This window comes from Engraulis encrasicolus, chromosome 23 (genome assembly GCF_034702125.1).
Source record: "Engraulis encrasicolus isolate BLACKSEA-1 chromosome 23, IST_EnEncr_1.0, whole genome shotgun sequence".
In the NCBI taxonomy this organism is placed as follows: domain Eukaryota; kingdom Metazoa; phylum Chordata; class Actinopteri; order Clupeiformes; family Engraulidae; genus Engraulis; species Engraulis encrasicolus.
Window position 1 is genome coordinate 15,705,601 of NC_085879.1, and position 12,523 is coordinate 15,718,123.

The 12,523-nt window shown below is 41.7% G+C and overlaps 1 protein-coding gene and 1 long non-coding RNA gene across 2 annotated transcripts; both read left to right on the forward strand.

Moving 5' to 3' along the window:
* The first annotated feature begins 903 nt into the window (after positions 1 to 903).
* On the forward strand, positions 904 to 10,639 carry LOC134440660 (uncharacterized). The gene is made up of 16 exons (XM_063190785.1): positions 904 to 1,031; positions 2,146 to 2,219; positions 2,594 to 2,654; positions 2,780 to 2,840; positions 3,366 to 3,484; positions 3,568 to 3,636; positions 5,282 to 5,404; positions 5,723 to 5,823; positions 6,037 to 6,103; positions 6,215 to 6,265; positions 6,358 to 6,425; positions 7,193 to 7,288; positions 7,469 to 7,534; positions 7,639 to 7,722; positions 7,994 to 9,270; positions 10,003 to 10,639. The coding sequence occupies exons 1-16, from the start codon at positions 1,002 to 1,004 to the stop codon at positions 10,251 to 10,253; spliced, it is 2,598 nt and encodes an 865-aa protein (XP_063046855.1). The 5' UTR covers positions 904 to 1,001; the 3' UTR covers positions 10,254 to 10,639.
* On the forward strand, positions 4,059 to 5,062 carry LOC134440705 (uncharacterized). Its single transcript, XR_010033004.1, has 3 exons — positions 4,059 to 4,132; positions 4,251 to 4,318; positions 4,968 to 5,062. It is a non-coding gene; the product is annotated as an uncharacterized LOC134440705 (long non-coding RNA).
* Positions 10,640 to 12,523: the final 1,884 nt, after the last annotated feature.

A 12,523-nucleotide genomic window follows, 5' to 3' on the forward strand; every position in this document is an offset into this window, starting at 1 on the left:
ATGCCTCACACTGATCAACTACCATCACAAGCAGGCAGCATCACTCAATTTCAGACTATCAACACATGTATCAACATTGCTCTACATACTTTCACAACAAGTACGTTTTGCCAGTAAATAAATGGACCCTGCTCCACCCCCGCTGTATGACTATGACCGGGTTCGTAATGGCACATTCCTGCTTTAACTGTGCAGCGCGCATGTTCACTTTGCCGTTTCATTGCATTCTGGTCGACCAAAGTGCGCATGCGCGCTGCACTGCAAAGGCAGTAATGCCAAAGTCTCTGGTAATGCGCCATCACGAATGCTGCCACTGGCTTGGGTTGTAATAATTGAATCTGTTGGAGATTGCTGCCATCTGCTGGCCTTGATTGTTATGCTCGCAATGGGCTCCTATTGAAAATGTAGGCCTGTATTATTAATTTGCCTTGTCTAGAGGTGGGTCAGATATACAGCGCTTCCACTGCTTATGATTCAACTGTGAAACAAGAAGAGAATTTGTTTTTTCACCTCTAGTCTCAATTGACCAATATAAGTTCAAGTCAAGTCATTTTTATTGTCCGTTTCTTCATACACACAGGTGATTGAAATTGAAATTGAAATTTCTAATAATTCTAATAACGGCAGTTGTGAGTTTTATTCGTGAAAATGGTGGTATTTCAGGGGTGAAAGAAATGAGAGAGAAAAAGTCCTACTTAGGTTTTCCTTCTGCCTGTGCTCTCTACACAGGTGATTTCACTCATTATCTCATCAACCTCACTTAAAGGATATGGTAATTAGGATCAGCTTGTTCATTGAACTGGTTGGACCAAGGGTTTGTCCCCCTCTTGTTTAAAAAAAAAAAACATTTGAAGTGTCATTCAAAGCGAACAGCAAAGCCTGGCCAAAACAGAAAATCATAAACGACACCCTTATTCTTGCACGGTCGAAGGCCTTAGATCCAGGAGATAAACCGGATACTTACCTCATGATTCCACACGCCAAATCCTCGTGCCACAAAAATGAACCAGAGGGAACACAGTGATTTGAAGGTTTGTTCCTGGAAAGCCAGTGTATTTACACTCACTGCATAAGCCATTTCTATTGTGTAAAATAAAAATGTCTTTGTCCCAACCCCACCCCCCAATGAATTACTGAATGATTATCACATCTTTGCTACCTGTCTGGTTGGACAACTGGGTTAGGCACATTTTGCCAGTGTAGCACTAAGAGGCATGGGAAACACCATACATTCAACAGTACTTGGCTGAACCTGTAGGCCTAACCCGGCTTGCAATTGGCTTGTTTAGTCTAATTTATGTCAGCAAGCTAGGGAAGAATTTTTCTGCAACTTTTCATGTTCTTAACTTTTTTGTTCTTTAAGTAGGACTGTGCAGTAATAGGGCAAGGGTTGGTAACAATCTTCTAATGTTATGCGAGGGGTGGATCTATTTTGGGGCCCAAGGCAAAATATAAACATGGGGCCCTCAAAAGTCATTCTTTAAAAACTTACACAAAGGCAGGTGGGGGGACCGATTAGGTCACCCCTAATTGGCATGTTAGGAGTATACATGTTTTGTTTTGTTTATAAACACGGTGTTGTGAGGAGGGGCAAGACACTGGCAGCCAACCAACAGAGCTCATTTTTTGACTGTCAGCAGTTTCCAACAATCAGAGTTTGAGTTGTGCGCACCCAGAGTCTAGCAGCCAGGGGAAAACAAAAAATGAGAACCCATGTATATATAGGCCTAGGAAAATATCAGGATGAACCAATTTAATATTAAGCATTTTATAGTAATTTATCTAAGCAAACATTTACGTTCTCTTGTGGTGAGTGTGCAGGGTTATATTTGCCCCCTCTATAAAGCATTTAAACATTTAAAGACGTATGACAAATTAAGTTCAGGATTTTTTGTGTTTCCCACGGCTATTGTGACAGCTGGGAGCCCTTATACATGGGTTATAAATTTAAGTTTTAACCTGACTGCGCGAACCTTTCTCTGCTCAACTCAACCTCTGATTGTTGGAAACTGCTGTCGGTCAAAAAATTAGCTCACGTGGTCAGCTGCCAGTGTCGCGCCCCTCCTCATAACATAACCCATGTATTGAGAGAAGATTTGGTCACTGCCTAGGTTTGCCTAATGTAAAGTTTCCTTCTGTTTACAGGCTGCTATTAAAATCGCACTGGAAGCCATGAATACCGAGGCACTAACAACGGCCTTCAGTAACCTCCCTGGAGAGTAAGTGCTATAGACAGAATAGATCAGAGATCAAGATCTGGAACAAAATCGCGGGCCGAATTCAATATTTTAAAGAAATTGACTAAAATTGTATGTGAACACAGGCCAATTTCACACACAATCTTTCCCATCATATACGGCCAGTTCATGTGCCAGCACATATTGTGTTGCATGTGAGTGTGAACTAATTGCATGGGCACTCATTATTCTGTGACGGATTTGTTTTTTTTAGATTTGGCCCCTGGCCCTGAGTTTGATATATCTGGCATAGATAGATCTATGAGACAATCCTTTATGCATTTTTCAATGAACCACTATCAGATGGATATGGATATCACCATGTGGTCAAACATGTTCTGTATTTAAACTTCAAGTGAAAGGGAAAAGAAAAGCTCCGTCGACCAAGCATTGCGGGAATGCCTTCAACGACAGATTGTAAGTTGATCCAATGGATAGTCAGTCTGCTTTCAGACTATCAACTACTGAAGTCTTTCTCGCCCTTTGCCTAATGGCCTATCCTGTGTAACATTTTGTTTGCTTCGTATTGTTTTGTATTGCAGACTGTACAGTCAAATCAGTCCCTGTCATTGATTTCTCTGAGCATTGATGGAGTCATCAAAGGTCAGTTGGAGGTCAGGCCACTTCTTTATCAGGCAATTCCAATCTGCAGACTTCCATCCTCCCTTGCTCACTTGCCTGCTTGTGACCTCATGATGATGTCACTGACAACAGAAAATTAATTAAATATCTCAGTCCCCCAAAAGTTATTGTGGCTATTGGCTGACAGCTGGGAAACGTCATTGTTTTCTCCACGGAGGTGGGGCCAGGAGGCGGGGTGAGGCCACAAGCAGAAGGGGAGGATGGGAGTGTGCATGTTGGAATGCACCCTGTCTTGCTCTCAAAGGAACCCCAAAGAGGGGCTGGTAAAGACCAAACAGCTTTTATAACTTTTAGTGGTGGACACTCTGTTCAGAAAGGCCAAAACCCTATCACAGATTCGCTTCAGCCAATTTAATGACCCCTGCAGCTAGTCCAAATGACCACACACCTTCAGACAGGTTGACAGGTTGCAAATAAAAGTCAGAAGACTTGCAGGACTTTTCCTTTATTAATGCAGTCTTTCCACCACTGCTAATCCTCACGCAGGACTATGCTCAGTGACTGCACCTTTCCTGCTAATGGCAGACTTGCTGGACTGTTCCTCCCTGGAGCAGTGTGACAAAGTCTTTTCGTTTATGGAGGGAAATGTTTCTACGTGGAAGTCGGTAGGTTTATTCCTGTCCAGTAAAACACAGTTTAAACTGAATATTGTGTTGTACTTCTTGAATAATTCTTTCTATATCGACAGAGTGCCTTCTACTCAGCTGGGAAGAACTACTTGCTAAGAATGTGCAACGGTAATGTTTCTTTAATGTGTGTAACCCCTACATACTTTAAATTCATGTGACCATGGATTAAAGGGTTCCATTTCTCATACTTCTAGCCATATAGTTACATTGGTGGCAGTGAGTACTGGCCTTGCAAAGTTTACCTCATAAGAATTGTGTTTTATTTAGATCTGCTGAGAAGACTCTCCAAGTCCCAACACACTGCCCTCCGCTGTCGAATCCAACTCTTTCTAGCAGGGGTATTCCACTGGTCTGAGAAATCAGGTAACTCCATCTTCATATTTGTGTTATGATTATACTCAGTGTGAATACTTGCAGGAGTGAGTATCCTGAGCGGTTGTTTCCATTTATCTACTGTTTGTGTGAATATTTTCAGCATATGGGAAGAGTTGGGCTGAAGATTGCCATTGCTCTGAAGTTTATTGCTCATTTTGCTTTACAGGTCTCAATTTGCAGAGCGAGTTTAATCCTGAAAATCTTACCCTTTTTAGTGAAATTGAGATACAGAGCACATCTGGCCAACAGGTATGTATCATGGCGGCTTTGGAAGAGTGGAAATTCCATGTGGTTTTGACTCTCAGCCTTTGATTCCTGTGTTTTTTTAGATAGGTGAACACATTTTTCCCCTTCCTCTGTCACTCAGAATACTGAGGAAAAGGAGAATGGCAAAGAAGAGGGTGAGATGGAAGATGAGGATGAAGTCGCCCCATGGTAACTTTGGACGCTTGTGTGTGTGTGTGTGTGTGTGTGTGTGTTTGTTTGTTTGTTTGTTTGTTGGGGGGGGGGGGCATTTAGGGTTTTTTTTTAAATGGTATTTTAAGCACTTCCCTTCACTCTCAAAAGTATTGGGACACACTATTTTTTTTTCACAGAAAAGACATTGTTGGTGGCCAAAACAAATGTTGGTAATCAGGGCCGTAACAAGGTGGCTTGGGGCTGTATGTTGCTGTAGGCCACCATGCAAGGTGAATTGCAAGACAAAGTGAAATTGGATACACAGCGTCATAATTCAGAGCAAATGAAGGACAACATAACTGTGTACAAGAACGTTAATGAATGTTAATAAGATTTATGAACTCTGCCTGACATCATGGCACACACAGTTTTCAATTTCAATTGGGGGGCTGCAGCCATATCAAGCCTATGCATTAATCCCGGCCCTGGTGGTAAAGAGACAGAGACTTCAAACTAGTTCTGGTGATCATGGGAGTTGCAACACTAATATTCTTAGTAAGCATCTTGGTGAAATTAGTTTTAACAGTTCTTTGTGGGTTCACAGTGATGTACTTGCAAAATCCACACTGATTTGCAATAGGTAATAAGATGTTAATGTAATGACTGGAATGTATTGTTTTTGCAGTTCAGAGCCCACCTATCAAAACCTCCACAGAAAAATCCACACTCTTCAAAGCTTCTTTCGAGACCCTGTGCAATGTTATGATGAGGCTGGATGGTCAACATTCCTAAAGGTATTCTTCATGTACCCATCCAAAATCTGAAATGGATACAAGGATGGCTTTCAAAAAAGATAATCTTGGATGGTTATTGGGAGGCCATTCTTGAGAAACTGCCGGTAGCTGGCATGATTAAAGTGTTGTTTAATGTCTGTAAAGTTTGTGAATTGTAATTGCTAACAATTTCATGCTGGCATCATTCTTTTTCTCTTTGCCGTAGGACTCTGAGGAGACACTAGCTGAGTTTAAAAGCTCCAAAGTGTATGAGTCTCAGGCAACAGAAAAGGAGCTGACACTTGTTGGAGAGGATGCTTTCTTTGCCACATGTCTCACCAGAGAGATGGTTGGTGGACTTTAACATGCATTAATCCTGGCAGTAGTAGAAAAAAATGAAGAGCTATTTTCCTAAACGCGATTTAAATGCATTTTTTAAAAAAAATGTAAAATTAAATTTCATTCAAAATCAGGAAAATTGGAACTGGGTTAATGTTATCTGATATTTCCTCAAGAACTCATTGGGGAAAAAAGTAATTGAAACATTGATTAATTGAAAGTTAGGCCCACTATATAATGTTTTGAGGGCTCATCAGTTGGCATTGGCATGAGTGTATATAGATTCGGTATGAAGGCTTCATGGATTTCCATCTTGCCATTTCCACAGCCAATGGACTTTGAGGTTAGTGGCAGCAAATTCAGACGACGGATCCTTGTGCAGTACCTGATTCTGTTCCAGTACCTCAAAGGTCAAGTGAAGTTCAAAAGGTAAGCTGTGGGCCCGACTGTGGCTCTGATGGTAGGGCACTGGGCTGCTGCTACGCTGGGGATCCGTGTTCGAATTCTCCCATTCGTTTCCTGTCAAATCTCTCACTGCCATAAATAAACTAACGAAAGACCAACAAAGAAAGGTAAAGATAAGCTGTGGAAGTTTCAGCTGATGCTACTAAGTATTATTGATTATTTACATTTCTGCTGCAGCTTCAACTGTGTTTTGAATGACGATCAGAGCACATGGATAGAAAAGACCACGAAACTAGTGTATGAGGTGTGTTTTTATTATTTATTATCATTATTATTATTATTATTATCATTACTATTAGTTGTTATTATTACTGAATTAACCTGTGCTGTAAGTGTTTCTGTGCCATGTTATCAGTTGCTTAAAGAGACACCACCTCAGGGAGACAAGTTTGCTGCTATGGTAGAAGTAAGTTAAAAACAAACCTTCTCTGTGTCTATTTGCATTCCTTTGCACAAAAGTGTTCTCAAATCACCCACTTGTTGTTGGATTGTTTTCAGCGCATCCTCAAAAAGGAAGAGCGCTGGAGTATATGGAAAAATGAGGGCTGCCCCATCACTAAGGCGAGGTATGAACAGAAACTTCCCTATTTCTGCAGTTGGGCAACTTTAAACATTTGGAGCTTCACTAAAAGTAGGAAAAGGCAACAGAGTCGTATAAAAAAAATGATATGAACTGTACGTGTGGATGTGGTCGCCCATTTAATGAATAAATTAAAGAGTAAGGAATTAAATTTCACTAAATATAAACCAATGCAGAAAACCATAGCATGATGTAGGGTCCAAGCCAGGCTGGAAACTCGCTCAAGTAGATTTCACTACACACTACATTACTTTACACTTAGGACTTAGCCTTTATCCAAAGCGACTTGAAGTTATTTAGGTACAGGGAATTGGTAACAGGGCCTTGAGCAATGTGGGGTTATGGGGACTCACTAGTTCGACGCCCTTTCGGTACTTACCGCTTACGTCATACGACCCTAAACCTAACCCTAACCCTAACCTTAACCCTAAACCTAACCCTAAACCTAACCCTAAACCTAACCCTAACCTTAACCCTAAACCTAACCCTAACCTTAAATCGCTTGTTTGAAATGTTTGATTACCATGTGAAGTCACGAGAGGGCGTCAAACTAGTGGGTCCCTGGGGTTAGGTGCCTTGCTCAAGGGCACCTCAGCCATAGATGAAGGTGCTGGATAGGGTGGGATCGGATCCTGCAACCCCCCAATCTACAGGTCATCGCTCTCACCTTTGAGCGATGGCTGCCCTGACTACTCCTTTAGCACAGCTGTATAGGCAGTTGTACAGCTTTAAATATATAGTATCCTCTTTCAGACCCACAGACATCAAGCCCACCTGGCCATTGAGGAGGAGGACCACACCAAAGGACTTCCTGGGACAGGGTCCCCGCAGCAACGTGTTAAAGGGAAAGTAAGATCCTCCTGCTTCGTTGTTTTTGTTTTTCCATGTTGCTGTATATTCACCCGTACCTCATAGATAATCGATATGTATCTTCTGTCATTCCGAGCTTAATCTTTCAGATCATTTATTATATCCCCCCTCCCTTCAGCCACATTAAACAAATGTTGGGTGTTTTCTTTGTTATTGTAGTGCAGAACTTAGGAAATTGTGGGACCTCAGTCCTGACAACTTGGAAGCGTGCAGATCCAAAGATCGGTACGATATCCTCCAGTCATTTTACCTTGTCATGCACCATTCCTTTGCCATGCCAATGTGCACCATAGCCAACATTTCAACAATTAGCCTTTTGTATTCCTCAGAAATGTTACGCCGTCTCTAAGACAATTTTTCCAAAAGGCCATTGAGCAAGCAGATCCAGCCAACAAGGTACAAGATGAAGACAAGTATGTAAAAGTTCTTATGTACTACATAAAAAAATGTGTTTGCAATCATTTGTGTGCAGGCAGTCACACCCATCTATAGGGCTTAAGATCCAGAAAACACAGTGAGCAGGAGATGATGGAGAGACATTTGCTAGACTTCCATTCAATGTTTTTAGGATCTTAGGCACTATGGAGGGGCATAACTTGGGCTCCCTGGATTTGTAGAGGAAGGATTTGTGACCTGTTTGCTTTTATACCTAGATTACATACTGTGTGCATGTACGCTCCATAGGGTGGTGCGAAATTTCAATTTCGGCTGGCGTGCCCTGCGGTTACTGAGACACCACACTCCGCACTCCTTCCAACCCGTCGTCAGAGTGGAGGACTTTTTGGACGCCATGGCCATCAGGTTAGCTGAAGAAAGGAGTGTGCCTCTAAGTGATGAAGAAGAGGACGGAGAAAAAGGCAGAGGAGAGGACAGAAAAGACACAGGAGGAGAAGACTATGGAGGAAAGGAGGAAGAACACAGAGGAGAGGATGCAGAAAACACAGGAGAGGACGGAAAAGACAGAGGAGGAGAAAAAGATAGAGGAGGGGATGGAAAAGACAGAGGAGGAGAAAAAGATGGAGGAGGGGATGGAAAAGACAGAGGAGGAGGAAATGATGGAGGAGGGGATGGAAAAGACAGAGGAGGAGAAAAAGATGGAGGAGGAGATGGAAAAGACGGAGGAGGAGGAAATGATGGAGGAGGGGATGGAAAAGACAGAGGAGGAGAAAAAGATGGAGGAGGAGATGGAAAAGACAGAGGAGGAAATGATGGAGGAAGGGATGGAAAAGACAGAGGAGGAGAAAAAGATGGAGGAGGGGATGGAAAAGACAGAGGAGAGGATGAAGAAAAAGATAGAGGAGGGGACAAAGGACTCAGGGGAGAGTGTGTAAAAGACCCAGCAGAGGATGGAGAAGAAGATGGGGGAGAGGACAGAAAAGACAGAGGAGGAGAAGATGGAGGAGAGGACAGAGGAGAGGATGGAAAAGACAGAGGAGAAGACGGAGAACACAGAGAAGAGGATGAAGAAGAAGAAGAAGACAGAGGAGATGAAAAAGGCAGCGGAGGGGACGAAGGACACAGGGGAGAGGATGGAAAAGACAGAGCAGAGGATGGAGAAGACAGAGAAGAGGACAAAGAAGACAGAGTAGAGGATGGAAAACGCATAGCAGGGAACGGAAAAGAGAGAGGAGAGGATGGAGACATCAAAGACGGCAGAGGAGAGGACATAGAAGAAGACAAAGGAGGAGAAGAGGATGGAGGAAAGGACGGAGAAGACCGAGGAGAGGAAGAAGAAGAAAACAGAGGAGAGGAGGTAGAAGAAGACAGAGCAGAGGATGGAAAAGACAGAGGAGAGGATGAAGAAGACAGAGGAGAGGACGAAGGAGGGGACAGAGAAGACAGAGGAGAGGACGAAGGAGACAGAGTTGCGGACGGAAAAGGGAGAGGAGGGGACGAAGACGGCAAAGGCAACAAGGAAATGAAGACTGGGGATGACTATGAGGGTGACGAAAGTAGTGATGGTGAGTGCTGGATAAGCCACTTTCCACAAGTTTGATGGATAACAGTTCAACCCAATAGCTAGAATGTTGAGCAGATCACTGTTCGTTTTATTTCATTGTCAATCCGCTGGTATAACATGGGACTAGGAAATCTATTTCATATAGGCAACCCTGTTTGAGCAGTACCCTGAAGAAGGCTCTGCGCCGTTACACGAGGGTCTCTGCCCTCATTTTTTTTTTTTTACGTAAAAATAGCCATGTTTGAATAAAGGCTTTTTAACATTTTTGGATAAGGCAAGGCAAGGCAAGGCAAGTTTATTTATATAGCGCATTTCATACACAGGTGCAACTCAATGTGCTTCACAAAGTTAACAAATGTAAATGAAAGGAAAACAGGGAAATGAATTAGAGTAAAAAAAAAAACATTTAAAACATTAAGATAAAACATAAGGTAAAAATAATAATAAAATAAAACATAAATAAACATAAAACCTTGAAAAACAATTCTTATTTTACTAATTTACTTCTCTTATTTTACCGTCTTTTCATTCAATAATTTAAGAAAGCATCTGAGAACAGCTTTGGAGGAGTGCCTTGGACTTTTTAATGAGGCACATTTAATAATACATTTCAATTGTCCCATTCAAAATCACTGTTCAAAATAATGAGCCAAAATATTTTTTGTCAATGTTTGCTTTAGTGCGTGCGTCACTATTTCTAATGGTAAATGACCCATGCGTGTTACATCTGCAGGCTCGGCCATGCAAAGGAAGCTGGTTACCAAGGACCAGACGGAGGAGATGGCGCCAAAGCTTGGGGAGTCTGTGGGGAGGAATGAGGATGCAGATGACCACGGTGACAAAGAAAGCAGTGATGGTGAGTGCTGGATACGTCTGACCAACAAACAGATGGGGGAGGTGGTGGCAAAGCTTGCCGAGGCGGTGACTGTGAGAGAGGTTGACGGGGCATCTGAAGGTGAGGGCGATGGACCACAGGGAGACTGAGGCCGACGTTCAGGCAGAGATGCAGGCCAATATGCTTCTGATGAAGAGATCCATAGCATGTCATCATTGAATAAATGTTTTTGTTTCCTTGGCTTTATGTGATGGCGTGTGAGATTTAGTTACCTTAGTTTTATTTATATTGATGGCATTGGTTTTTATTTTGCTTAAGCAAAACTGTTTATCAAACCGTGACTATGACGTCACAATTTTGTGAATATGCAAAAAAGTAAAGAAGGGGTTGGATACCGTTGAACTGCTGTTATAAACATATGTAATATACAGTGTGTAAATATATTTATTATGTGTTGTACATTAATTTTATTTTGTAAAATGATTTTCGTTTTAGCTGCTAATCCCTCTCCTCCAAAATAAAATATTGAAAACCATGTTCATGTTTATTTACTGGTCAATTTAATACTGCACATGCCTAATAATCCTAGCATTAACAAGAACATGTCTAAAACTAAACTTCAGAGAACTTTTAGAGTGAATTCTTGGGGTTTTCAGAGGAGCTTTTTTTTAAAAAAAAAAAAAAAACAGGTTTCTCAGATAACTTTAAGTGATTCCCCGAGCACAGGTTCTCCAAAGATCCTGCAGGGATTCTTAAGTTCAGCACTCTGATGGAACCCCTAATTGTTTTCTCTGAGGAACCTTTCAAAAACCTTGGCTATCTATCAATCTACCTATCGAGCTGTCAGTGCCAGCTGCGAAGAGCTTCTCTTAAGGCAGCAATATGAGCAGCAATGGAGCATCTCTGGACGAAACGCCTCGCTTGGTTCTTCAGAGAATTCTTTTTACGGTCCCTCGCTGCAGTAAACAAGATCCTTCAGTTTTTGCACTGATTTTCCTCAAAGCAGCTGAGAAAAGGAGGGTCGTAGGCTAGCGGAGAAGGCACAGAGAAAGAGCGAGGAGAAGGCGAGGGAAAAAGGGCAAAGAAGGTGAAAAAGAAGATAGAAAACCGGAGAGGAAAGAGGCCAAAGCTCCAGGGTTCATTCTTCCTCTGTATGTTCCAGACATGCCCTGATACAGTCTAAAGTTTAACGACTACATTTCTCTAAAGGACAGAATTTGATATACTGTGTATATATAGGCCTATTTGATGAATATGTGATATATGCAAATGACAACTGCAACCAAATACTGTGTTCTGATCTTATCCAAAACACACCCACTCTCTTTTCCTTGGATTTTCTGACAAAACAAATGGTCAGATTCACAAATTACCATCAGAAATGGATTCTTGGATTATGTAAACCTATGACTACAATTAAGGCTATAGTTTTTGCATAACAGTAGATATGACACAACGTTGTATGGGCAGCCCTACACAATAACAATGACCATTTTGGATTTGTGGAATGATCTTAATGAACTTCACATTTGGGCCACCACTTCTGGAGTGAGGAGATACACCCCAAGGTTGATCAATGCCAATTTTGGTGCTTCCACCATGTAACGAGTCTGCCCGTTTGTGACGGTAATATCCTCTACTAGTGTCTGTGGTTTGCAGACAAAGTCGAAGTTGCAATTGCATTTTGAGGATCGCCATTTTTTAATCCATTCAGTCTATCTTAAGAACTGTGACAATTGCCTTTGCAGATAACAAGAGTTGGGTCTTGGATGGATTTTCTGCCATCATGCTCATTCAATACAATGATTTGTGCTAATCTAGACACTATGATAGTGACATAACTGAAGACTGACTGAATGGATTCAGTGATGTTGAATGAAGTCTGAACTATTCCGCTATACCTGAGGCAGTTTGGCAGTGAGGCAGTAGTCCAGGGAGAAGGACTTCCTGGTATTAAGACACAAAAACAAACAACACCACATTAACAAATAAAAAAGAGAAAGAAATATGATGAGGGGAGTATTCCAATAACCTGGATTAGTAGAAAACCATGTTAAGTTGACCGTGACTTGGTAAATCATCTAATAAAAAACAGTACAGAATCCTCAGTTTTCTTAACTAAATGACGCATGTGGGTTATTAGCATATACAGTAGCTTGTATATATTAGCAGGTTTACCACGTCATGCAGGTTAACTAATACAGGGTTATCTTCTTGGAAATGAAGGTTATACCCCCAGGGGCCTATACTACCAAAGCTGGTTCAGGATAAGTTAAGGTTAAGTTCAGACGTAAATCATCTAATAGAAGAGCCTGGAGTCCTCATTTTCTTAAAAACGCTCTTGTATTAGATGATTTACCTCTTAACCTAACCTAAACTTATCCTGAACCAGTTTTGTAGTATAGGCCAAAGGTGCTCA

Bases quoted from the DNA above. Each gene is read 5' to 3' on its own strand.
- LOC134440660 (XM_063190785.1), top strand. From the start codon at position 1,002: ATGAACCAGAGGGAACACAGTGATTTGAAG. The intron at 2,841-3,365 runs GTCAGTTGGAGG...ATCCTCACGCAG, and splicing joins CATTGATGGAGTCATCAAAG to GACTATGCTCAGTGACTGCA. The intron at 3,485-3,567 runs GTAGGTTTATTC...CTATATCGACAG, and splicing joins ATGTTTCTACGTGGAAGTCG to AGTGCCTTCTACTCAGCTGG.